Source organism: Neodiprion pinetum, chromosome 5 (assembly GCF_021155775.2).
Source record: "Neodiprion pinetum isolate iyNeoPine1 chromosome 5, iyNeoPine1.2, whole genome shotgun sequence".
NCBI lineage: Eukaryota > Metazoa > Arthropoda > Insecta > Hymenoptera > Diprionidae > Neodiprion > Neodiprion pinetum.
The window spans coordinates 25,259,523-25,285,169 of record NC_060236.1 but is presented as its reverse complement, the minus strand read 5'-3'; the positions used below and the strand labels follow the sequence as shown (position 1 = coordinate 25,285,169).

The 25,647-nt window shown below is 34.8% G+C and overlaps 3 protein-coding genes across 7 annotated transcripts in view; 1 reads left to right on the top strand and 2 right to left on the bottom strand.

The window, feature by feature from the left end:
- Positions 1–23,775, top strand: part of Cbl (E3 ubiquitin-protein ligase CBL) — a 33,368-nt gene extending 9,593 nt beyond the window's left edge. Inside the window, exons 2-7 of one of the 3 annotated variants that reach the window (XM_046626900.2) lie at positions 14,959–15,105; positions 15,254–15,526; positions 15,617–15,836; positions 16,028–16,192; positions 20,605–20,869; positions 21,048–23,775. In XM_046626900.2, the coding sequence (XP_046482856.1) occupies positions 14,959–15,105; positions 15,254–15,526; positions 15,617–15,836; positions 16,028–16,192; positions 20,605–20,869; positions 21,048–21,562 (1,585 nt within the window). In that variant the 3' untranslated portion in view covers positions 21,563–23,775. Of the gene's footprint in view, positions 1–14,958; positions 15,106–15,253; positions 15,527–15,616; positions 15,840–16,027; positions 16,222–20,604; positions 20,870–21,047 lie in introns of those variants that run through there. The other 2 variants (XM_046626898.2, XM_046626901.2) reach the window with 2 other exon arrangements.
- LOC124219402 (uncharacterized) overlaps positions 1–25,647 on the bottom strand; it is a 77,605-nt gene that overhangs the window by 43,744 nt on the left and 8,214 nt on the right. The window lies entirely within an intron of this gene.
- On the bottom strand, positions 9,613–12,831 carry LOC124219405 (glutathione peroxidase-like 1). Of its 2 annotated transcripts, none has more exons than XM_046626916.2 (5): positions 12,692–12,831; positions 11,350–11,454; positions 11,120–11,226; positions 10,307–10,398; positions 9,613–10,159 (listed from the first exon to the last, which is right to left on the bottom strand). In XM_046626916.2, exons 2-5 carry the CDS (start codon positions 11,436–11,438, stop codon positions 9,944–9,946), a joined length of 504 nt encoding a protein of 167 aa, XP_046482872.1. In that variant the 5' UTR covers positions 11,439–11,454; positions 12,692–12,831; the 3' UTR covers positions 9,613–9,943. The 2 variants fall into 2 exon arrangements, with proteins under 2 accessions (XP_046482872.1, XP_068992705.1); XM_069136604.1 differs by having other exon boundaries at positions 12,565–12,704.

Sequence of the window (25,647 nt, the reverse complement as noted above, 5' to 3'; positions counted from 1 at the left end):
AAAAATATCCCCGAGTCGATTTTATAGACTCAAAAATTCGCATACTTACGGGCCGTGAAAGTCGAAGAAAAGCAGAAATATGCAGTTTTAGGGCTCTAAGAATGAAAATATCCATACTAAATGAAAAAACTTGAACTAACAATGAAATGAAACAAGGTGTGCGAAAGATGTTGTTTGTAAACTAGATTCGTCAAAGGAGTAGAGTTTTAACTCATTTATTTATTTTTTATTGCATTCTTGAACATTAATACTCTTTTTAATTGTTGATAAAACTTTGTTTTTTTACAATTAGGATATTTCTGGCGATGTAATTCCACTACTTGCAAAATAAATTGTTTTTGTTCTTCATTTTTCGTTACATTAAAGTATGAATATTAATTTCATAGTCGTTTCTATTAATCGTGACATACTCGAGATCGGGGAAATTTTATTGGCCTTTTGAAAATCTAATCGCTATAAATTTTAAATCTCCATTATAATCAGGTTCGCAGATCACTATCACCAGAGTTCCAATTAAGCTTTCATTAAGAAGATTGGTGAGTCGAAATTCGATACCTTTACGTTAGATAATTCGACGACAGAATAATTAAACGCAGCTAATTTATTAAATTTACGCGATGACAAGCTACGGCGATTTTTCGAAGAATACGAGAAAAAGTATATCGTGAATTCGTAAGCTAGATCTTAGACATCGATTACTCTTTTCAAATCACTTTGCAATTGTTCAATATTTCATAGATTCGTTAGATTTCGCGGCTCAAATGATTAGGGAGGCTTCATAAATTCACTGAAATAAATTTCGTTTTAACCAACAGTAAATTTGACATTGCTGTTTTTTAAACATGACGAATATCAGTTTGATCTTGAAAAATTGAATATCTATCGGTAACGCGATGAAAAAAGAACCGTGTCTTAACGGGATTTTCTTAAATATAAGTCTGTTCGGGAAAAAAAAAAAAAAAATTTACCGTTGTACGTGGAATGAAATTGAACGAATATATAAAATTTTTAAACCATTTAAAAGTGATTTGATCGAAGTCACTTCTTTTTCCCGGCATATTTAGGAAAATCTTCGTTATATAATAGCTTACGAATATGTGAATACGATGAATTACAAATATGTGCGTCTATCTAATTGTATTAAAACAATCGATCGTTAAGGCGATGCTGTAACTGTAAAGAATATTATATCTTTTAGAAAAATATCACATAGCGATAGTGTAACAGCGGTGAATTATATCCTGTATAATATGGCGATTAATTTCGACTCGGCGGCCGTCCAGATTGGTTGCAAATAAATGATCAAAAACCTCATCCAAAGCACAAGTCTCTCTATCTCATCCCTAAACCCTCGCGCGAGGGCTGTGAAGTTTGCCGTTTAAAAATACTGAAATTTTTACTACAATTTTAGCATAAATTTCGTCGCAGTATAATTTTTTATCAAAAAAAAAAAAAATCAGTTACCGTTAGAAATCAGTAAGGATTGTTTCTAATATCCAATAAAAATATCGTCTTATGAGTCTATAGAGTATATATTCTATGCCGGCTGTACCCAATTAGAATTTAACTTTTTAGTAAGTTTGTCACCAATAAACAATCCATACAAAATACTCCATTGGCAATACTAATATCCTTATCAAATATTATCGTCAATGCCGATCGATTTCTTACACTCGTACCTTTTTTCACAAATAGTTAATCCGACGATCAAATATAATATGAATACCAAAAGTTGAATAAAAATGTGTATTATTATGTATCGAATAACAAACTTGACAAGTACTTGATTGAGGCTTTAGGATTGAGATTGGAGACCTGTGCCTTTGACGATATTTCTATTCGTTTAATTGGAACCGATTCATCGATTGTCCCGGTGAAATTTCGTAAAAGTTCCAAACAAGAACCATCGTAAGCAGTAGTAGCGACAACGCATCGGACACGGCTACGTATAATTTTTGTGTGCCTACCTGCGGATGTCGCACACCTTACTTCTCTCTCTCTCTCTCTCTCTCTCTCTCTCTCTCTCTCTCTCTCTCTCTCTCTCTCTCTCTCTCTCTCTCTCTCTCTCTCTCTCTCTCTCTCTCTCTCTCTGCCCCCCACCCCCATCTGTCTCGCATTCGTAATCGCCCCCGCAGTTTAGCACGCAACCGTAACGATGGGATAGGTCGACGAGATGCATTGCGGCGTTGGGCGTCACGACGACACCGATTTGCCAAAAATATGTATTACATGTATGCGTGTATGTATGTGTGTATGTATGTATGAAAAACGCGTCATCGTCGAGTCGTCGCGTCGTCTGCACGCGATCGCCACGAAACGCTGCTGCTGCTGCTGCTGGTTGCTGGTTGCTTGCAAGGCTGACATGTGTATTTATATTTATATTGCAAGATTTTTAGGTGCGGTGTGACGCGTTTGTCTTGTTGTACATTTAGATACGCGCCTATTTGGATTTTCGAGTTTAATGGAAAACGGCGAGGAAAAGGATATTAGGGAAATAGTTTCCGGTTTGCATCGAGGCCACGTGCAAAGCGTGAAAACGGATTCTGAACAACTCGAACTCGGTTTTATTCATATATGAGGCATTCCGTCCTAAACCGACCCACGGCTGATACTCAAAATGGGTAATTTTTTATATTTTTTTTTTTTTTTTTGCTTTTAAATATAGTACAGAGTGTATAAAAAAAAACATCTTTACACTGATTCTTAGATCTTTCGGATCACAAGTTTGTTTTTTACTGTTCCAGAAAACATGGAAAGCCAATTTTCGTGTGAATAGCGCCAATCGATTAGCTCCGATTTTTTTTTCTTCATGAATTCGTTGTTTAAAAAGAAGAATTTTGAAACCAGTTTGGAAGTGAGCAAGCTTTTTGTTCATAAGCTACAGGCGAAACAAGTAATTGAAACATGTGAAAAAAAAAAAACGAATCGAATATAAAATTAATTTATTTTTTAAATTTATATTTCATCAGATTTTTCTCACTTTTTAATTACTTGCTTAGCCTGTATTTTATATAAACCCAAAAGCTTGCCAACTTCAACCTTGCTTTGAAAATTGAAGCCAATCGATTGTAACTTATCGTTCGAAAATTGGGTTGTCGTCTTTTCGGAAGCAGTAAAAATTAAACCCATGGTCAAAAAAATGTTAAACTTGGCGAAAGATGTGTTTTTTATCGTACACTCTGTATCATTCCTAAAAATAAAAAAAAGTAAAACCTCGTCGACGAAGGTTGTACCTAGGTAGATCGTTTTGCGGTGGAATGCCTCTTATGTACGTCATACAAATATGTCGCAACTTTACGGATAAAGATACCACACGACGAATTAAAGTGAGGAATCGAATGAACCTAATGAGGAAAAGGGGAAACCAAGGAAAAAATATATCATAAAATATTTATCGTCGTCTCATTGTCAGTTAAATGTCGTCCGTAAAATTAGACGCAATAATTTTCCTACCACTTATATTCCGAATGTTAGTACACCTAGGTGGGTACAACAGAGAACGAAAATATAGAGCGTGAATGAGGATAACTGTATGCATATAATATGAGGCTCGATCTTTACGACGCAAGAATAGAATATGCGTGGGTTTCGGAAGTTGAAAACGACACGTTGAGAGTTTTATTTAAATATTTGTTTGAACAACAAACAAACAAGAAGAAAAAAAGAAATTGTTTTTGTTGAAGATAATTTTCAATCGACGTTTCGTTTCGGAGAAAAAATAACACGAAGAAACAAACAGATTCCGAGAAAAGATCATAGATAAAATGACTAAGAAATTATTCGGCTACACCCGGTTAATCATATGAGGATAAAGTTGGTTAGCAAATTTTTTCGGAAAACTTGTGATTTCGCAGATTCAGAATGATCTCTAAAATTCCGTGTAAGGGGTAATGAAAAAGAATATATTTATGCTGTACAAAACTCAACGTCTTCGAAGTAACGTCTTAAAGATCTAATAACTACGACAATTTATTGTTTTATAATATTTTGTTACGGTAAAGTTATTGTAAATTCAACCGCGCGATTGATCAAGAAATAAATTTTTCTTCGCTGCTTTTCAGTCTTTACAAAAAATTTCACGAGATTGAATTTAGTAACGTGTAAACGAATCATCGGAACGAAAGTGATTGTTTTGAAAATTTAGAACAACTTTGAAGAAATTCAGTTTCCGAAAATCGGACTCAACTTCAGAGAATCCTATAATTAAGTTACGATAAAACAATTTCTCGCTACAATAAATCATAATTTATTCATTGTCGTTACGAAGTTCGACGTATCGCGAAGTTCTCAGAACGGACGAATGGTGAGCAGTAATGAGACTTTCCAAAAATTCAAACGTCACAATATACTCGGAGAACACTTCTTTTACAATCAGAAAAGAATTGCAGAACATGAAGATGGGATTTTCGAAATGTTCGATAGCGAAAAATCCCGTTTCCACATCGGATCCGAGCCCCGATAGAAGAGCTTAGCCAACGATTCATTCATCGGAACAGTAGTTCATTCATACCTCCGTCCCTGAATTCATTCATTCGACGTCGTCGCTGCTCGACGTTTAAACTATTTTTCTTTCATTGACCGATATCGGGAACACCGATACAGCGCAGAGGCGTTGCTGGGGGCACCGGCTTCGTTACGCGGCTGCTTGTCGTTCCATTGCACGCACAGATGCACGGACACGTGTGCATGCGACACAGTTACGTTGTTCAGTTTTACAATTAGTTTGCGTAACGCATGGTGATGCGATACACGCGGCACGTATGTACACTTGGGGACAATGAATCTGAGACGGCTGATTTTTTACACCAGTCAGTTACGTTGGCGACACGGAGAAACCTACAGCGCCACAGTCGGCCGAGCGCGGAACTAACTCAATCTCAATAAACGTAACGTAACCCATGACCGTCGAATATAACCTAAGAATATCGCGGGGATAATGACTTGTTGGATTGGCACGTATTCTAAGGTTAGATATTCGACGGTCATGGGTTACGTTACGTTTATTGAGATTGGGTTTGTTTCACGCTCGGCCGCGTATCGCCCTGTAGGTTTCTCAGTGTTGCCAACGTAAATGTCTGGTGGAAAAAATTAGCCGTCTCTGATTCATTGTCACCAAGTGTACTTACGTACACACGTATATCCTGACTTGCGCAATTTTCCTTCACACTTACCATTCTTTGCAAGTAATTGTGCGTTCCATTCAAAAAACCTATGACTCGAATTACCGGAAGAGGATGAAAGCTAATTTTTTTGTCCCTTAACTTTTTTTTGATCAATAAAATATATCGAAATGTAATCTCTGCTATAAACGAACTTTCTTAAAATCAGACTGTATACATTTATTCTCAATTTATTCGAATCCTACGATAACCGAATAATTTTCTTTAAAAACAACTAAATATTATCGTTATAAGTTTCTGTCTACGTAAATCTTGAGGTAAATGAACCTGACGCGAGGAAGGAATTTAAAAAATATAAAAGAAGTAAAAATGAATACGGTGCGAAAATATTTGTTCGAAAATTTAACAAACATCCTGAAAATTCCAACTCAACGACGATACGAAGTTTCAAGTTTCACAACGAAAATACGCAACGACGTTTCTTCTTCTTCTTTTTTCTTCTACTACGCAGTTAAGTTGCGGAATACATCGAACGACACTGCGTAAAAGTGTTTTCATTGAAAATTTCTACGCTTCGACTATAAAATAAACACAAGAAGTTTCCTTGTTTACCTTCTCATCTATTTCCATCATACGCATTTGTTATTCCTTCGCGTCTAGGTACGTAGCGAAATAATGAAAATGAATGGGTATGTGATATAATTACGCTTTTAGTATCAGGCGAGGTCGGGATCTGACGGAATAAAGCAACGAATGAAAGCGAGAGACAGAAAAAGGAAAGGAAAAAGAAAAGGAACGAGAACTATGAAAGAGGAAATGGCTATACGGATGAAAAAAATGGTAGACTACGGTCAAGTTTAAACTATATCGGTGTATAAAAACGGTTTCTCTATAATCTTGTTGCTGCACCCTGTTTTACGCGAGAGCTGCCAGCCGAGCTTTCCAGACCGGAAGTGACTCACGGTCAGTGTCCGGAGCTAAAGAAACTCGACTTGCGCTCAACATCCGTTCGTAATTGTATCAAATTTCTTTGGACTCTTTTCAATTTATTATCGTCTCAAGCGTGCTTGGATATTTAATTTTATTTAACATTTTTAGCAAAAAAAAAAAATGAACAAAATATCTCTTTCACAGGATTTTATTCGTTGATAATGCCGGACAGATAATCCCTGTTCTGAAACAACAAAAAAAAAAAAAAAAACAATCGATGTTCAGATCTGTACACGGTATATATATGTATACCATACAAACGCGAAACAGTGCTCACATTGTATTGATTTCTTTTGGTTAATAAACAAAACAAAAAAAAAAAATCACATGTGTTTCTCACGCAGCCGACGATCATGAGAACCGTGTCAAGTCTGTAAAACATTTTTCTATACAAACCGTATGATCAATATCATCGTTCATCCGTCGTTAAACTCGAATGTAAAGCGTTTCACTCTTTATTTTTATTATAATATTTTTCCTTCAAACGTCGAAAGACCGTCAAATGACGTTTCTTGAGGCAAGACTTCGTTTGCTTGCTCGGAAAGAAGAAGCGTAAATTCTATGAATGGAGGCGGCGGCACGACCGGATCAGCCGACAAGCAAGGACGACTAATTATAGCGCTAGTATCTCTCTCTTACGTCGAAGCGTATGTTAAAAGTTACACTTACACCGCGCGTCGTCCGTGGTGAAAATATAAGCGGCCGGAATACAGATTACGCTAACTGCTCAAATTTTCATAGATTATATATGCGTTATTGTACAGCTGCCGACTCGTCGTTAAACATAACGCTGTATATCGAAAGCGAAAGAATAATAGTCATTTGTTTTCAGTATTTGTAGAGGAGAATTAAAAAAGGTTGCAACGAAAAAAAAAAAAAAATAAAAAAAAAGGAGAGAGAGAGAGAGAACAAGTGTTTTTTTAACTCTCCTCTAATTATTTTGTATTCGTAATATGGACGTCGACAGATTGACCTTTGAAAAGTTCTTATATTCCTAATATCTGGTTTCTTATTGTTACGACGTAAAAAAAATCCGGGACGATTTTTCTGGACGATTTAATTGCCTGCAAGATTATGTCCGTAGGTGTAAAATCGTATTCAAGTGATTTATATTGGAAAATTCGCGCAACGTAACGGGAATAAGTATGTTTTTGACAAATCGTTCAAATATAAAAAATAACAAAACCAAGTCACATTATACTTCGGAAGAATTTTTTCGTACAAATGAAAACAAATTTTTAAACCCTCCTTCCAGTAGAAAAAAAAACACTGCTCTAATCCGAAACCGTCTTACAACTATTTGCATTATAGACAAATAAAAGTCTTTTATACTTTACGTGTTATTTTTCGTCGTTTCCCGGCTTAAGCCGCGTTCGATGATCAGTATCGTTGTTGTTATAATTACCTGACGGTGCACCAGCCAAACGGCGGCACAGGGGGGGGGCAGAAAGGAGGTGCTCAATCGATAATACAGATAACCTCTTGCAGTAACTGCTGTATAACCACAAGAAAGCGGAAAAAAAATCGTTCAATTCGTTCGCTTTCAGCAGCAATTGATCACCCCAGTTTTAGCCCCAAAACGGAACGATTTGAAAAGACATTTTTTACAGTTTCTTCTCTCTTCAAAGTCTCATATAATACGGACACAAATACGGCGGTGAATTAAAGCAATTAGATCAATTGGTCTTGATTATTATACGAAGACGTAACATAATCAGCTATCACGTAATCTGATGAGTTTTAGTCACAATTTTGTCAAATATGGAGATTTTTCAGTCTATTTGCAAGTCGACAACGTTTCAAGAAGCTTCTCGTTCTACAATTTACTGTTCGCGAATGCTTATTAATTCTTTGAGTCATGGTGGGAAGTGGGTATTCTTACCACCTATTTTATATCTATTTTTTTTGTATATTTAGAGAAGTTTGAAAACATATTTCTTTGCTAATTTACTAATAGGTTTTCAATACTCGAGAGCAATGATTGCGATATAATGTAAATTATTGTTGTTAGAAACAAATTCATTGAAAAAAATCACGAAAATTGAAGGAATAATTACTTTCCGAGAAAGTGACTCCTCTGCACATGTACATGTTTTACATAAATTATAAGTTTTTGGGGTCGCTCGTTAAACGTATGATTTGACCGTATTCGATCAAATTTGAAATTTTCGCCCGCCATATTGGATGCGCCATCTTGAATTTTTTAAATCTGATTTCTGATTCGTAATCAGCCACCCGAAAAATCATAGAATACTATCTTGTTATAAACGTTGACTCAGCACAATAATGTTTGACTCAAAGGATTAACCCACTCGAAATGAATGATGCACATGTTTTGATCAACGATGTCAAAGTTTAAGCTTTGCCGTTGAATTTTTTATCGTTCGTGTATAACGTCGTACTTTTGGGAAAAATTGTTATTTGGCAACTTGAGGAGTTTCTAAAATTGAGTAAATTGTGTATTAAGATACCCTATCCACCAATATTTTACGATTTCCCCTACATGTTTCAAAATAATTCTAAATTAAATCTTACTTGAAAACTTGGATCAATATCCGATAATATATATTCTTTCTGACAAATCTATATGGCGGATAAATCCAATAGCCTATAAAAAGACGCCAAGCTACGACGAATCATTTCTCGCGTTGAAATCGTTCTTTGCAATGTCGCCGGCAGCAGTAACAGCAGTAGGTCATTGAGTTTGCAAGCAAGGCGAAGCGTGGAGAGACAAGACGCAGGTTGCAACTGGAAAAAGACTTCCGTTGGTGGAACGGGAAGAAGACGAGCTATCGTTCAATACTTGAACGAGAGCCGAAGACCGAGAATCGAGACTGAGGAGATTGAAAGAGAGCGTCTCAACAGTCGTTTTCAATACGTTAAACTTTCTTTTTTTCCGTTTCATGTAAATGAAAATCGGAACAAACCACCTTCGATTTGTTTTATTCAGTCTTTTATACGTTTCCGGGATATATTCCAATTTTTTTTTCTCGTCCGTGATCGATCCTCGTGGAAGCTTTGATCGTAAATTATTTCCTATTCGTACTCCACTGTGATTCGCGTAGCTGGCCAGAGGCTCGTCCAAACTTCCTCCTCTCCTCTCCTCTCGTCTCTCATCGCCAATAGTTAATCTTATCAATTTATGTCCTCCTCCTGCTTTTCGTATCTTATCGCTTTAAAGCATATTGGGAACAGTATTTATTCCGTGTATACAACTCTCGCACTTTAAACGACATCGCGGTTATTCCATACCCTGCATATCTTTGTGCGACCTTTTTTTCATTTTTCCACTAATCACAACGCCTCTTCTCAAATTGAGTATAAAAACGATTTTTCAATACCATTAGTCACATCGTATCTCAATTTTCAGAATACGCGTAGTATCAAATTTCATGTATAAAACACTATATAATATCTCTAAAGCGATTCTGATATACGATTATCGGAATTAAATTTTAACGCTTTGTAAATTGGTTTAGGTTGGGTAAAATAAGCAAACGTGATCAATTAATTCTGTATTATTTATGTTAAACAAACAGACCTAAGTAACTACTAATAATCAAAAATCATCGTGGTTTCGTGAATTTTTAAGTAAGTTTTTGTTCATTTTTTGTAACGTTGTTTTTATTCTTCTTGTAATGTCTTTACGCCGTTTTATTTTTCTCTCGTTTTTCCGTTGTTTGTGCATTGTAAATAAATATCGTCTTTATCATCTAATTTGAAACCTATATTAGCCAACTGTTGGACATAATAAACAACGTGACATTTACTGGGCATAGCGCGTGACAAAATTTGACTGTTCCAACGTGTGTATATAATTAAAATGTCATGCCTTACAAATATTTCTCGATATGCGAGGATAATTTGCTCGGATCTACGTTGGGTCCGTGTCTCTCTACGACTTTGCCCTCCTTGTCGACGATGAATTTTGTGAAATTCCATTTGATGAAACTCCCAAGAACTCCCCCTTGCTTATGCTTCAAATACTTCCAGAGAGGATGAGCATTGTCTCCGTTAACGTCGATCTTTTCGAACAGGTCGAATTTCACCTGAAATTTACGATGCGAATCAGAGAAAATTCTGCTTCCGATACTGAAATCTCCCAATTATCGTCAACCCCTGCCTTCATCTGGCGCTGACCAATTCGATGCTCAAGTTATGTTTGTTTTGCGACTATTGAAATATAGTTGAACTACCTTTTGACGATCAGCAAAACTGCAAATCTCGTCACTGCCTCCGGGTTCTTGTCCGTTGAATTGGTTGCATGGAAAGGCCAGGATGCTTAGACCTGTACGACAACAGATACGTATGATTCGAATGTTGTGCTATGAGAGAAATACGCCACGTTCCGAAGAATTGATAATTCAACTGTGAGTCAGCTTTGATTTTTAATGCGCAAATGCCGCTGGATCGTTGGAGATAAAAATTCTCACGAATATATAAGAAATACACGCGAAACCACCAACTACGCCATAAATGTACTTCTGGACAATGCAGAAACCATCGTTAACTGATAAAATAAACCAATTTTTTCATCATCTTTTTCAGAAATTGAACAGAATTTTGAAAATTCGGTTACACTTTACGCGGTACTTCTTACGTGTGGGGTTACAGTAATTCCTTTGAACAAATATTAGGTACATACGTGACTTGGAAGTGACATCGACGATTTGAAATGACATCATCCATGATATAGCAAAATTATTTCGAATGACTGTATTTTACCACTGTCTGGTTTCACACATTGATGTTACATCAAAATAGTCAACGACTAATCTAATGAGAGATGGTCGCTGTTTTGACTTTCATCGATTATCAATGACATTGAATAATTTAAATTTGTTTTTATATGGAAAATTAGTCATTTAGTGGTAATTTTTCTGTCTCTTTGTATTCGTGTTCTGATCCCATTATCGCGTTTGCGCATATATTTATAACGGTACTTCCATTATCATAGTAGTTGCTATTATTATTCCTATTCTTCACGTCGTTTATAATCACATATTTACCCTTCTCATTGTACTGATCGTGTAGTTCGTTAAGTTCTTTATAGTTTGTTGCAGTCAAACCGCACTTCGAAGCAACGTTCACAATCAATAACACCCTCCCAGCGTACCTGAAGTAGAATAATTTAACATTAAAAAAAAAAAAAAAACCAACAACTGTACTCATGTTCTAGTAGAGGTTTATTTCCGATTTTTGTAAATTGCTTGTCAATTTTTTCCATTCATTAACTTACTTTGACAAAGGTACATCCTCATCTTTGATCGATTTCGCGGTAAAGTCGTGGACAGACTTTGCCGCCTTGTAATCCGTGTTTCCGCTCATTGCTAATAACGATTATCTGAAAAATGTATACACTTGTGGATCATCGATCACACGAAACTATATCTTATCACTGCCGGTATTATTTGTTGCGTTTGTAAAAATTGATATCTGATACTTATCCAGAAACTGTAGTCCAGTCATTATATCCAAATAATCGACTTGAAAGTACAATAATTATATCGCAGAATTTTTCTTCGCGGCGCCCGATATAATTATTGTACATTGAAAAGACTATAATGACTGGACTACTGTGCGATAACGACAACAATGTATTACTACGTGACTTGTAAAGGAATTCAATTTGCTTCGGCTGAGCCATCTCGCGGACCGTATTTCAATTATGACTTGTTTCTTCTCTCTATTATTTGCCTTGTGTCATACACGAGGTGCGTTTCACGGATAAAGTTTGCGTAATAGTTTCACAGATAATCTTTTATCTTTCTTACAGAGTAAATTATATTTAGTCTCAAATTTATTTCAAGGTTATTAATTTTAAGTAATTCGCAACGTAACGATGTATTTTTTAAAAAAAATATCATAATACTACAACTTTAGGATTGTCTGAAATTTGATAAACAACATGTAACAAAACGAGGTGTACCCATACTTTGAATAGTTAGCCACTTAAAGTCCTTGAAAATATAAAAAATAGTAATTTTTAGTTTAAATATTTCGTTAAGTTAACGTTATGAACTTCTAACTCATAGATAATTTCTTTACATTTCAAAAACCAAAAATTAACGCATTTTACAAAATTCAATCGCTAAACGAAACCGCGGGTAAACTTTATTACGAATAAGCAGAATATTGTATCATTTGGGCAAAATTTCCGCCGGCTCGTTATTAAACCTCTCTGTTAAACAAACAGCAATCCAACAATAAGAAATGACCGCGGGCTCAATGCTAAAAATATATTTATCAAAAACTACGGATCATAGAGTTGACCAGAAACGAGGGAACAGAATTAAAAAAAAAACAACAAATAAATATCGGTCGATCGTTAATTGGCAAAATGTCGAATACTTGAGTTAGCTTATATCCCCCCAATGCTTACAATAATTGCAGTAAGTTATCATCGAACGAACCAATTGATTAGGTTGCGTGACGTAATTAAAAAAAAACTTACGTTTAATTCCCTTCAGAAATTGAAAACAAAGTTGTCACCAATCGTACAGCCAAAGGAGAAATGCGACAGCAGAGCCAGATATATACTTTATTCGTACGTATGCACGTACGCTCGTGACAAATCCTACCTTTATATGTATTTCCAACGTTCGCGGGAGACGCGATAGAAACCGCAGAGTAACGATGACGATGAGCGAATGATCGATGGTTCGGTCGGGTGGGTGGCAGCTTCGTCGACAAGTTGAAACCGTCAACTCGCCGCTATAGCAACTTTCTCCCGCTTGATGCGTCATAATTACAGCCTTAAGACTTGCGAGCCTGCGTGCATACCACGAAGTAAGAAGGAAGGAGACCGAACTCTACCGAGGCCGCATCCCAAAAGTGGGATCAATTTTCTAGCGATAAGTGAGCAGTTCGCTGCGAAAAATAACCGAGATGACGAGTCACGCATGCGCATTACGACTTAGCTGCGTCCTTGTCCCTCTCGCATAAAGTGCGAGTGAGACAGTTTTGTTGTTGTGACAGCAAGTTCATGAGGTTATGGTGCGTAATAATTTCTTGGCATAATGGTAGAATCACAAATATCGCTTTATTATTTGCAAAAAAGAAACGTGAATAGAGATAATTTTCTATTCGTCAACGACCGCCCCGACACTATCAAATAAAATATGGTCATTGGCTATTTGGCGTTAAGCATGGCCGAACGTCTCTCCCCCCCCCCCCCCCTCCGCCGCCCTCGTTGCGACCGTTACATTTTCCGTCGCTATTATCGAGCGGGAAGTTCGATCGCGGGAAGGTAATCAAATATTTAAACGACCGTTATACGTACGCTGCGCGCGTCGGGTTCGTGACATTGAAAATTATTTCACACGCTCACGATACGTCAAGTATGCTAATGATTCCCCGTCAATTTTTTTACCCCGTTCTAATATATTCTATTAGCTCAAAACCATGACGTTGTTTTTTCACTGATGTGTGTGGGGAATTCCATGTGACCCCAAGGAATGTCTAACCCTCGACGTTTCTGATTTGCGTTCAAAAATTTTTGGTGCAATTTTTCCTACTCTGAAAGAGTACTTTGAATTTTTTCAGATTTTTTGTTCAACTGGTTAATTGTTTATAAATGTTGAGATTGATTTTGCAAAGGATCTTTTTTCAAATTCTCAAGAAATTCTCAAAAACTGTATTTTCTTCTGAAAACATTTTAAAAACCGGCTCGTGTGGGGTCGATTTCTTTTTATATTTTATTTTAGCTGTTTTAATTTTTTTGGTTAAAGTTTTACTTTGTGTAAACGATTTGAAATTTCTCAAAAAATTCTCGAAACTTCTATTTTTCACTTGGAACACTTCTAGACCAGTTCCATTATGGAGCGATTTTTGCCTATTTTTTTGCACATTCAAATTTTTTTTATCAACTTTATTCTATGTTCTATTTCTCACTTAGAACATTTCTAGACCGATTTCATTATAAAGTTGATAAAAAAAAAATTAAATTTCCCAAAGAATAGGCAAAAATATCTCCATAATGGAACCAGTCTAGAAATGTTGTTAGTGAAAAATAGAAGTTTTTAGAGTTCTTCCTGAATTTTGAGATCATTTAAACCACATTTTAGTTGACCAAAAAAATTAAAAGCACCGAAAAAAAAGTGAAAAAAATCAAACCACCATGGGTCTTGAAATGTTTAAAATAGAAAATACAGATTTTGAGAATTTTAAGCCAGATCCTTTTCAAAATCACTTTAAATATTTGTAAGTAATTGGCAGTTGAGTAAAAAATCTAAAAAAATTGAGGGTACGGTTTCAGAGTTGGGACAATTGCAGAAAATTTTTTTAAACAAAATCAGAAATGGCAAGGGTCAGATATTGGTCGGGTTCACATAGAATTCCCCACATGTATATTTGCTAACTGGTTTTGAAAGTCATTTCCTTCGTTAGATGTCTAACTGGTAAAAAAAAAGTGCATTATATGTATAATACTTATGACTACTTTAATTATTTTAAGGGAAAGTCAGGGACTACCCCTAATTTTTATGAATTTGAAGCTGGTAACGTTACTGTAACGATGCATGTTTAAGAATAATCGTTGCTTCGCAATTTTTGGATTGTCTAAAATTTAGTACAACCATACACAAGTAAAACATACTCATAGTTTGTTAAACGAACTCCTTGAGAATAAATTTTTACATAATTGTGAGTTGAGAGGTATGAAGAATGTGTTTTGAAAACACCTGAAGTAGTATAAATTCTGTTCATGACGAGATATTGGAAGAAATGTGCAATAACTGTTGGACCATTCTGTATACTTGTAATAATCTTAATATATCTTTAAGTTCATGTTAAACATTTTTTTGATACACCCTGCAGCGAGCTTATCCTTGTTTATGTTTTGTTACAGCACCCTGGTTCCTTGGAAAGTGTTCAGGCACGAATTGAACCAAGTTCATCCTATCAGTTCTGGACTAGAAGCAATGGCACTGAAATCTACCATAGATCTCACTTGTAACGACTATATATCGAATTTTGAATTTGATGTTTTTACTAGGTGAGTGTCGTTATGTTATCCAAGAATGTATCATCCCTCTCCGACTCAAATTATTCCTTCCTCTGTTTCTCTAGTGTCGCATTTACTACAAAACTGTCATTGAAACGATTCGCTCTTTAAAAATCATTAATTTTCATTTCTTCTACAGATTATTTCAGCCTTGGTCAACGCTGTTACAAAATTGGCAGACGTTGGCCGTAACGCACCCTGGGTACGTGGCATTTCTGACGTACGACGAGGTCAAAGCAAGACTGCAAAAGTATTGTATATCAAAACCAGGCAGTTACGTATTTCGACTGAGTTGTACGAGGCTAGGACAGTGGGCCATAGGCTACGTTACTTCGGACAGTGACATACTCCAGACGATACCTCACAACAAAAGCCTGATTCAAGCGTTGCTCGACGGCTATCGGGAAGGCTTGTAAGTATCTTCTAGAGGCTCAAAAGTTAAATTTTTGACGACCTTGATGAATTGGGTCACCTCTGAATAACATGATTGTTTTGTTCCCAGTTATTTGTATCCGGACGGAAGAAACGTTAATCCAGATTTAACGTGGGCGGTTCAACCCACTCCGGAGGAACACATAAAAGTAACCGCTGAACAGTACGAACTCTACTGCGAAATGGGTAGCACGTTTCAGCTGTGTAAAATATGCGCGGAACACGACAAAGATGTCAGAATAGAACCCTGCGGTCATCTCCTCTGCACTCCGTGCCTCACAGCCTGGCAGGTAGCAGTACCTTAATCCAATTTCTTAGTATTCCAATCAATCAATAGCAGAAGTCAAAATTATTATGATCAAGTCAAATCCAACAAAATCTTGCATGAAGTTTCACAAAATCCAGTTAAACTGTAACGTGTGTAGTGACAGATGAATCATTGTCTCTACGCAGTTATGTAAATGTGAAACTAAAATTTCAGGATTCCGAGGGTCAAGGATGTCCGTTTTGTAGAGCTGAGATCAAAGGGACTGAACAAATAGTTGTGGATCCTTTTGATCCACGAAGAACTCATCGACCTGGGGCACATTCGGCGTCGGCGAGCAACGCTTCAACGCCAACGCGGGATCTTGACCCAGACAACGAGGTATCCGACTAGGAGTAGCATCTACCCAAGTAATTAGCGCGTTATTCCGCTTTATGAAAGAATGAAACTAGAAAACAAAAGATATATATACATATACATATATATATATGTGTGTGTGTATATGTATATATATATATATATTAAAAGAAAAAAGGAAAAGAAAAGCAAAGTTTTATGAAACTAAATTACAAGCTACGTCACAACTCATTTTAAAATCGTATTGTGATCTTGTTATCTCTTCTTCGTCGCTCGTATGATCATCGACAGCAATTTTTATACTTAATTTAATCGTAACCATATATCATTTGTATGCGTGTCTTGTTGTTGTTATCGTTACATCACATTAACACGGCGGTCCACCTCGGATTTATCAATATTTCGCGGTCATTTATGCAATCTAATTTGAAAAAAAATTATTGTTAGTGATTTTTCAACATCTTGGATAAGGAAAGAACGGTGACATTGATTTTTAAGTTCATTCAAATGAGGTAAAAATTGAAAGATATTTATAATCAAAGTAACAGAATCAAAAAGACAGTTCATACCTGCCGTGAATTTTGATATTGGAGAAATAAAGGAGTGTCGTATTTACTTCCAGTTCTCTTTGAACTAGCTATTCAAAACACAAAATATACACGCCCTGGTGGATTTTTTTTAACAATTTTTAATTGCGCTGGTATCAAACTTCAAATTTGTCTTGAGTTGGAAGTTTACAATCAGTCAACGATGTAGTCAGTCTTTTTTTTTTTTCATCAAATGTTAGACCGGATGTTAATATTGAAAAAATTTCACACCGTATCGTTATATACGAATTCTGTACATATTTGAGTTTCATCATTATTGGTTTTGCTAGACGCGTATGAATTAAAATTTATTCAATCTCGACTGTTACCTTTTCAAATCTTGAAATTTTTTACCATTTTCTACTTTACAAGAATTGAAATCGATTTTTTATTATCACATTTTTGTAACGTCGAGATGTGTTTCCATTTTTTCCTATCCTCGGATATTCTTTCTTCATTTCGATATTTTTTTGAAACATTCATCACGTTCACACACATCTCTTGTAAATAGTTCGTCTGAAATTTTCACAAAATTATCCTCAATGATATATTTAAATAATTGCTGTGCCTAGTCCTGCTTTTTCGTTGCTTCGGTACTTCGTTCCTTCATGTGCATATTTTCCACGATATATTCAGATTTCGATCATCCGCTTTTATATTATTGAGTAACTTACAAATTGGAAGCATCAAATTGCAAAATTTTTTAATAACTCTTCAGTTTTATTTAATTTTATCCAAGGTGGAATCCGTCTCAATGCATCCCAAAAACTATTCTCTCATTGGCTTCTTTATACTGTTATGCGCACTGATCATTTCAATTTTTTTTTTTTTTAATTAATGCACTTGACAATTTGAATAGCTTTTTATGATTATTATCATTGTTAACAATAATATCATGATTATTGTAACTATCGCGCTGTTTTTTGTCTCAGAAAGTCTATAACAGCATTACATTACAAAGAAAAAAGTCTTGGGAACGAAAGAACAGAAAAAATTGATCTTTGAGTGCAGGCGTGTCGATATTTTCGATTCGAGTTTTTACGCGATTCCGAATACACAGTTCGATATTTCTCGTTAATGAACACACAGTGATTAAAAGATGCTTCGATTATATTTCTATATATTTAACCAATCATTATTATATCATAATCCAATTAACGTCAACGGTCTGATGATTAATCGATATTTCGTTGCATTTAATATCGACGATTATTGCTCATTTGACAAAAAGAAAAAAGAAAATAAAAGAAAAAGAGAAACCGAACACGAAAAAATAAAAGTGAAACAATGAAATATATCAGAATTCCCTTAGGTATATGATATAGATAATTATATTATATATAAATATAAATATACGTATATAAATTATTATGAATTATGAAATATAAGTATTATTAAAATCTAGGCTTCTCAGAGACGTTGTTAGTAATTAATTGTTCCACTTCATAGGTACAATTTCACGACTACTTGGCAAATACGTAAAATCGGTACAATAGCCGGCGTGTGAATTGATTTATTGTACAAATAACTATGGGTACAAGAGATATCGTGTATCGTACATTTCTTATAACTAAAACAATTAACGAAAGTTTATAAGTTAATCGGGATTTGAAATGATTCGAAAAAATGACACTACATCAGTTTCAATACAAACGATCTGATGGCAGGCACGATATCTCGATGATGAGTGTTGAAAGTCGGGGGTTTATAAAACCGAATGAAAATCGAGGTGGAAAGATTGAAAATAAAAAAAAATAATTTAAACTGTCGAACAGACGGTTTGATGGGAAATCTTTCAATACTTCGAATATATGCCTGTGCATGTACAAAAATTTTAAAGCTTTGCAAGAAAATCAATTTTGTACTATTTTTTTTTTTTTACACTCACTTTTCTCATTGCAAGGAAAAGAGCTTTCAATATAATTACGCTTTTTGCTAGCTTGACGTAAGATTATTTGTACAATAAACGCACAGATGTGTGTATCGCTATAATTTATGATTCAGGTACAAACGTCTATCCTCCTTGCCATTACAATTTATAATAAACCACCATTGATTACTATTATAGGATATTTGCCGAGTACGAATAAATTTAGTGATGATTATTCTGATGTACCTACCCAGTTTTTTTTTTTTTTTTTCTTTTTATGTCTCCCTAGATCTTTAATTTTATTTTTTTTTCACGTTGTTTCTTCCCCTGTTAATCTTTCAACTGACTAATTATTGTAAAATATTAGGTATCTTCAAAGAATTTTTAAATAAAACTATCATTATTATTATTATTATTATTATTATTATCATTATCATTATCGTTATTACTTTAACTATTAACGATAACTAGTTGAATTTAATCCTGTGCTGCACTTGAATGCAAACTCCACTTCTGGTTTTGCAAAATGATTTGATTTATTTATACACTTCTATGTATGTACTGCAGTATATTACCGAAATATTGTACAAGTGTTTGCTTTTCTCGATACACTCTTGTTCTCATCAATAGGGACGGGGGTCTAAACTAGGAAGGATCAATATTTCGAATGAACGATATATCGAAATTTAAAACATGCGAAAATAAAAAAACGAAAGATGAATTGTTCGAAACCTTGATTTTTGAAAATCTCGCTGATCAGCAGTTATTCTATCTAGTTATTTTATTTTCGCATGTTTGAAATATCAATATATCGACCATTCGAAATATTGACCCTTCCGAGTCTTGACTCGTCAATTGTAATTGCCAGCAATGGATCTAAAGCGACATATATTCCGCAGTAATGGTAATTTTTGATCATTCGATTGCCCCGCATGTTTTTCTTTTGTCTTATTTTTATTTACTTTTTTTCAAGCCCTAAAAAACAAACCGTTATTATTATTATCATTATTATTATTATTATTATTATTATTTCACACTGTGTTGTCTGCTGGGTCCAAATGCTCTGCCCGCTGCATGAAAAGAACTAATTGGAAAATGTACGTGTATTGTACTAAAAAAGATCAGCGAGATTTTGAATCTAATCCATCAGGTAAGTGGTCAATCGCATTTAGAAGGACCCTAGCTTGTAGCTTGTCTTTCAATGTAATTATTGTATATTGGAACTTGTATCGATCGCAGTGTTGTCGTATCATATTGCTGTACCAGACAACACAAATATTCATAACTAAAATTTGACTTCAAGAATATTTTTTCTCGTCGGATTGTTTTGCGCAATAATCAAAAAACTTGAGCGCAAGTCAATTTAACTCATTTGACATTTGAGCGTAGCACTTTACTGTCTGCAAAATTTTTACAGACATTTATCCTGATCCGACATGTTCTTTTTTATACATCGATAACAGCTTTTTCCAGCCTTTCTGTTACTAGTTGGAAATTTTTCATTCGTAATAATCGTAGTGAGAGAAACTGCAGTCAAGCGCACTTTTATTATCTATTTCGCTATTTTGCTTTGTTCTTTATTATTATTAATACTATTATTATTATCATTATTTCCTTGTGGCTTGAATGCTAGTTACACTTATTTGTATGTTTTTATTTTTTATTTTCTTCATCTTTTAAGCTACAAAGTTCATCAGCCACTTGAGAAACACCAAATTTCTTCAACTTTTTTTTACACAAATACACAGTAAAAGATAATTGCTATTTCCCTGGTCAAAGTAGCACACCAAATTAATCACAAATATTATTTCTTTCAACACTCATACCTTATTCAAAGAACGATTTGGAATTACTTGGTTTTCTAGTTTTTTTTTTGTTTTGTTTTTCAATCTCTGATCTACAAGGTTTGGTTAAACTTTTCGCTAGTAAGGAGTAACGCGTTTGCTAAACCTTCAGCTTATCCAGTTCCGCTGTTTTAGGATATAATGGAAATTTGCAACGGTAACTGTGGTCTGATCTACGACGAGTCTGACGACGAGGACGATTTCAGCTCCATGGGCTCTCCTTTGCCGCCGAGGAGGGCTGTTCCCAGTCCTCCTTTACCACCCAGACGACCCTCGCCATCCCCAACACCGATAAGTCAACCACGAAACACCCGCCACTTAACCGTGCCAAAGGAAAATGCGCCGCCACCTCCGTTCGTCACCGTAGTAACATTCAGTGAAAGTCATCAAAACAACCAAGGTAGATACGAAAAAAAATTAATACGTTATTTATACTGACACCGATTGTCTTACCCAATATTTGCCAGATATTTTACAATCATCGAATCTATGAGTTTTTTTTTCAATAGGTATCAATTTCATTTTCAACCATCGTAATTGAGCGTGACACTTTATTTCTGTTTTACTTTTTCAATCAGTGAACACAGAAGCGAGATACGATATGCTGCATCGTGCTTCTTCACCGAGTCCCATACCTCCGGTGATAATACGACCATATGCTCGTCCATATCGAGCGCCACCAGCTCTACCTGAAAAGGCTGGTCGCCACGCGTTGTCAGTACCTCCGGTCCCTCCGCCCTTATCAGCGCCACGTCCTCCAAAGTTGCTAAAAGATATGCACGATACGCAAAACCATCAATATGAGAATACGATAATAATACCTGGCACGCGGCAGCATGTTGTTAAAAATATAAATCTAGAATTGAACAGGGCAAGGCTGTCGGCCCTAATGAAAGGAAGAGACGAGGCCGGCGGACCGATTGGGAAGGCGGAAGCTGCGGCGTATGAAAACGTGAACATTGAGCATATATCGAGATTAACTGCCCTGGGATTTGCACAAGATGCAGTGATACGAGCGCTCGGTATAACCAGAAACGATTTAGAAATGGCTCGCGATATTCTACACGAATTTGCCACAAAGTCAAACTCTTAACCAGGTACAAAGATTTAAATACGTTAACTAAACTTATTAGTTTTCTTTGTTATTTATATATTATCGCGCTGTTAGTCAGAATTTATTGTTTATAGTATTTTCAATACATTATTACCGTTTCGTTCTATACTGAGAGTAAAAAGAAAACTGAACAAAAACCATGACGAGTTGGTCTGAAGGGCATATCCGAACTGTATTGGAGCGTTCGGCAAACGATTAGCCTTAATTTACCAATAATTAACATTTTCAAGATGGTTTCCTCTCAAAGATTCAGAAGTTTTAATTGTTGATTGTCTCCTATCGGTTGACAGAGGTGTGCTTTCGTGATTGGTTGTTCCGAAACTTTTGCAAGATTTATAAAAATGAAAGATTATACATCTGCACAGTTGAATTTAATAAATTAGCGTTATTTATTAAGTATTCATTGAAACTTATCGAACAACAAGCCGAACGTTGATGATCAATATTTGATGATATAATTGGTGAACACAGAAAAGTTATATTTTATGCTTATTTTTTATATATTCATGTCAGATTTAAAAATAATTGTTTCTTTTCTCTCACTTGTATTCCGAGACTTGTTTGTACGTATTCATCCAAGGTTCTTAAAACATGAGATTATGTCTCAGTAGAGGACAAATGTAAACGTAAAAGAGATAGAAAAAAAAACAAACAACATCAATTTTAATAAATCGATCGTACTGCATAAAATTTTAATTATTATATTTATTTATTATTCTAAACTATTCAACGTCAAATGTGATATTTATGTTTATGTAATACGTACGAAACGTACATCATTTTGTCATATTTATATAGATATATATGTCTCTAGGTATGATTATAAAGATAATCATGCGCAGTTAGTATAGCAATAGTTAATACAAATATATATCTAGGGATGAAGAGAACGAATACCGAGAAAAGTAAACTATGTATAATAGAAATTTAGATTTAAAGCCTGTAATAACTAAACATACATATACAATTATTAACTCTGCGTAGACTGAAATTATAATATATCCGTACACGTAGTATTTCTGCGTATGTGTGTAATTTCCTTCAGAGTTTAATACGTACAGAGATAATCAGCGTCTAGTTTGAAGACCCGAAATAGAACTATTCGTTTAGAATCGATTCGTACCTACAACTTCACGTGTAACACGATCAGTAAGGTGTTTTAGGAAAAAAAAAAAGTTAAACATCAGTATTATTTCGTTTACTTTCGTTTAATCCCTGCACCCTTCAGTTCAGTTCTTGCCAGTCTTAGACTTAAATCCTTAAAGTCTGTAGACTTTGGAAAATTTCCTAAGATTTTAGTTTTGTTATATACTTGAATAAAAATCGCTAACCGACATACTACTTTCTTTTCCTACCTCGCGTAAGTTGATAATCGTACAAGCATTACAGAAAGCTAACTGTTTACGACTGTTATTTTTTTTTTTTCTCTTTTTTCTCTCGCTACTTTTATACGAATTGTTATAGATTTTTAAATAATAACACAACGTCTTTGATAAATTATTAAAGAGAAAAGGGCATTTCAAACTTATGCATGGAATAAAGTCTTCGAAATTTCTCGCTCAAAACCCATTAGTTATAGAAACTCGACCACAAATTTGATACGACAAGTTTTCTGGGCACAAATGCAGGTAAAAAATAACTAAAAAGAAGAAAAAAGAAAAGAAAACTTCCCGACAGCCATAAAGATAATTCAACAGCTATATCGTACGGCTAAAATTTTTTTATTATAAATGTAATATCAATAATCATACAGGACTCGTTGATATACCCAAATAATTGGTAGGGGTTTATTTAGCATACCCAAAGAAATCGTCGTTACGATGTAATTGTTTTAGTCATGTAGTTTGAATAAAATTAGAATTTGATGAGAAAATTTCGAGAAAAAATTCAAAAAATATAAACACCAACCATTAAAAACTAGCTGAACAACACACGCTGTATTTTAAATCCCTAAATTTCACACTAGTTTCCTCCGTAATTATATTTTCATTCGAATGGCAAAAAAAAAAATATTATGTCAGACCGTGTGGACTTGATTGTTTGATAGTTATAAACTAACCTAATCCGATTGTTGCTGAAAAATTATACGTAAAGTTTAGGTGAAAGAACAAAATAAAAAAAAAAAGGAAACAAACAAGTAATAATAATGTTAATCGATTAGTGAACTTACAATTAGCTTATCTATACCCTACCCTATTTTTCTACATTGAATATTCCCTTTTAACGTTTATAATACCCGTTATACCAATCGGACGCGTTTAGTACCGTGTAAATCTATTTTTAATCATCTACCCTGCGCATGTTATCTACATATTACACGCAATACGATTTAATAATTCACACGAGGTCTAAAATAAAATAATTAAAAAATCCCTGAGTAAACCTATGCCGGTATCACGATATAAGATCTCAGGCTAATCGATACGTGATTTGTGAAACACTAGCAAGTAATAATTACCCGTATTACTAATCGTGTGGTGCGCTACGTTATACTTACCTACACACCTGCGTGGGTATAGCAATGTAGAGTTAATCATAAACTATTAATTTTGTTATTATTAATATTATAATTATCGCTATTATTATCATTATTATTATTGGCTGCATAAATTATTCTTTTATGTATACTCCGAAATAAAACAATGTACATTTACCACTAATATTATTTACTTGTTATAATCTAATGACGAGTATTCACAATTTTAGAACGTTTCATCTTCCAGAAAGAAATACCGTATTCGTGAACTTTGTTTTGCTGGTACGCAAGATACAAGACATCTGCGAACGACAGCGGAAATGAGGAGGGGGTGGGGGGAGGGGTTAAAAACAAAGTACAAAGATGACCGAAGAGAATATTTTGAAATCCAAACGAGACGAACAAGAAAAAAAAGAAAGAAAAAAAAACGTAAGAAAGGCACGTGCAGAGGAAATGATTTGTGTTAACGACTCGCTTCGATAACTGTAACCTTTGGATTTTTTAAAAGTACATTGACTGCAACCGATCTCTGAAAGTAATCTGTGCTATGAGACATGGTTGTAGATGACATTTGCAAATGAAATTTTGGAGTTTTATTTCTAATTGGCGTCGACTAAAATTCAATGTAAAGATACGCACGTTTGTCTAACTAAGTAAAAAAGTATGAAAAAAAAAAACTGACCAAATAAAAAGAAAAATTAACCTAGGGTAGACACTCGATAGACGTGGTGTTACTTTATGAAAGTGTTATTACTAACACTGCGAAGATGTTCTCTGTTGGCGATTGGTTTTTATTAATTATTTAAGACGCGGTAGAGGGGGTTGCTATTATATGTATCCGCGTCTCAGGACTGATAAGTAATAGAATATTATTATACTCAAGCGCTTTCAAGCTTTGGATCGTGTCGCTGCCAGAGTATAATATCGTCATGATTTCCAATACCCTAAGAGTAAGTGCATTTTACTTTTAAACCATTTTTCGATAATCTATAGACTGAACGCAAGCAAAATAGTACCAATAGGATAAAGTGATGGCAAAAAGGACTTAAGATTTCCACTCAATAGGAAATTATGGATTTCTGTATTTTTGTTAATTGTTTAATTCAAAAAATCGAATTCTCATTTTTACATTGGATTTAGACACGTTAAATTAATTGATAGTCGTAATTGCTTTGGAATTATTGTATATGTAGTTGAAAAATTGACATAGAAAGTGCAAACAAATAAAGAGAAAACTTCTTCAATCAGAAATGCATGTGAACAAAGAACGACAAAGTTTGGAACTTTGTTCAGACGATAACTGATATAATCGTATAGTTGAATAATCTAGATCCAGAGTCCAAAATTATATTTATGCTATATGGTCTGGTATCAGCTCGGCAACGAGCGAATTTAGGCCACTGCTTAGACACTGTGAACTATGTCCATGAAGCGGTTCTTGGGTCAAGAACAAACGAGCCATTACAAGCAATAGAATTGATCTTAGAAATGAAGAAAATTTGTCATAAATGTTTAATAATAACGTTTGCCTAGCATAGAAACTACTAGCGAACAAATAGTATTAGTTCTGGTCTATATTTCGATTTGA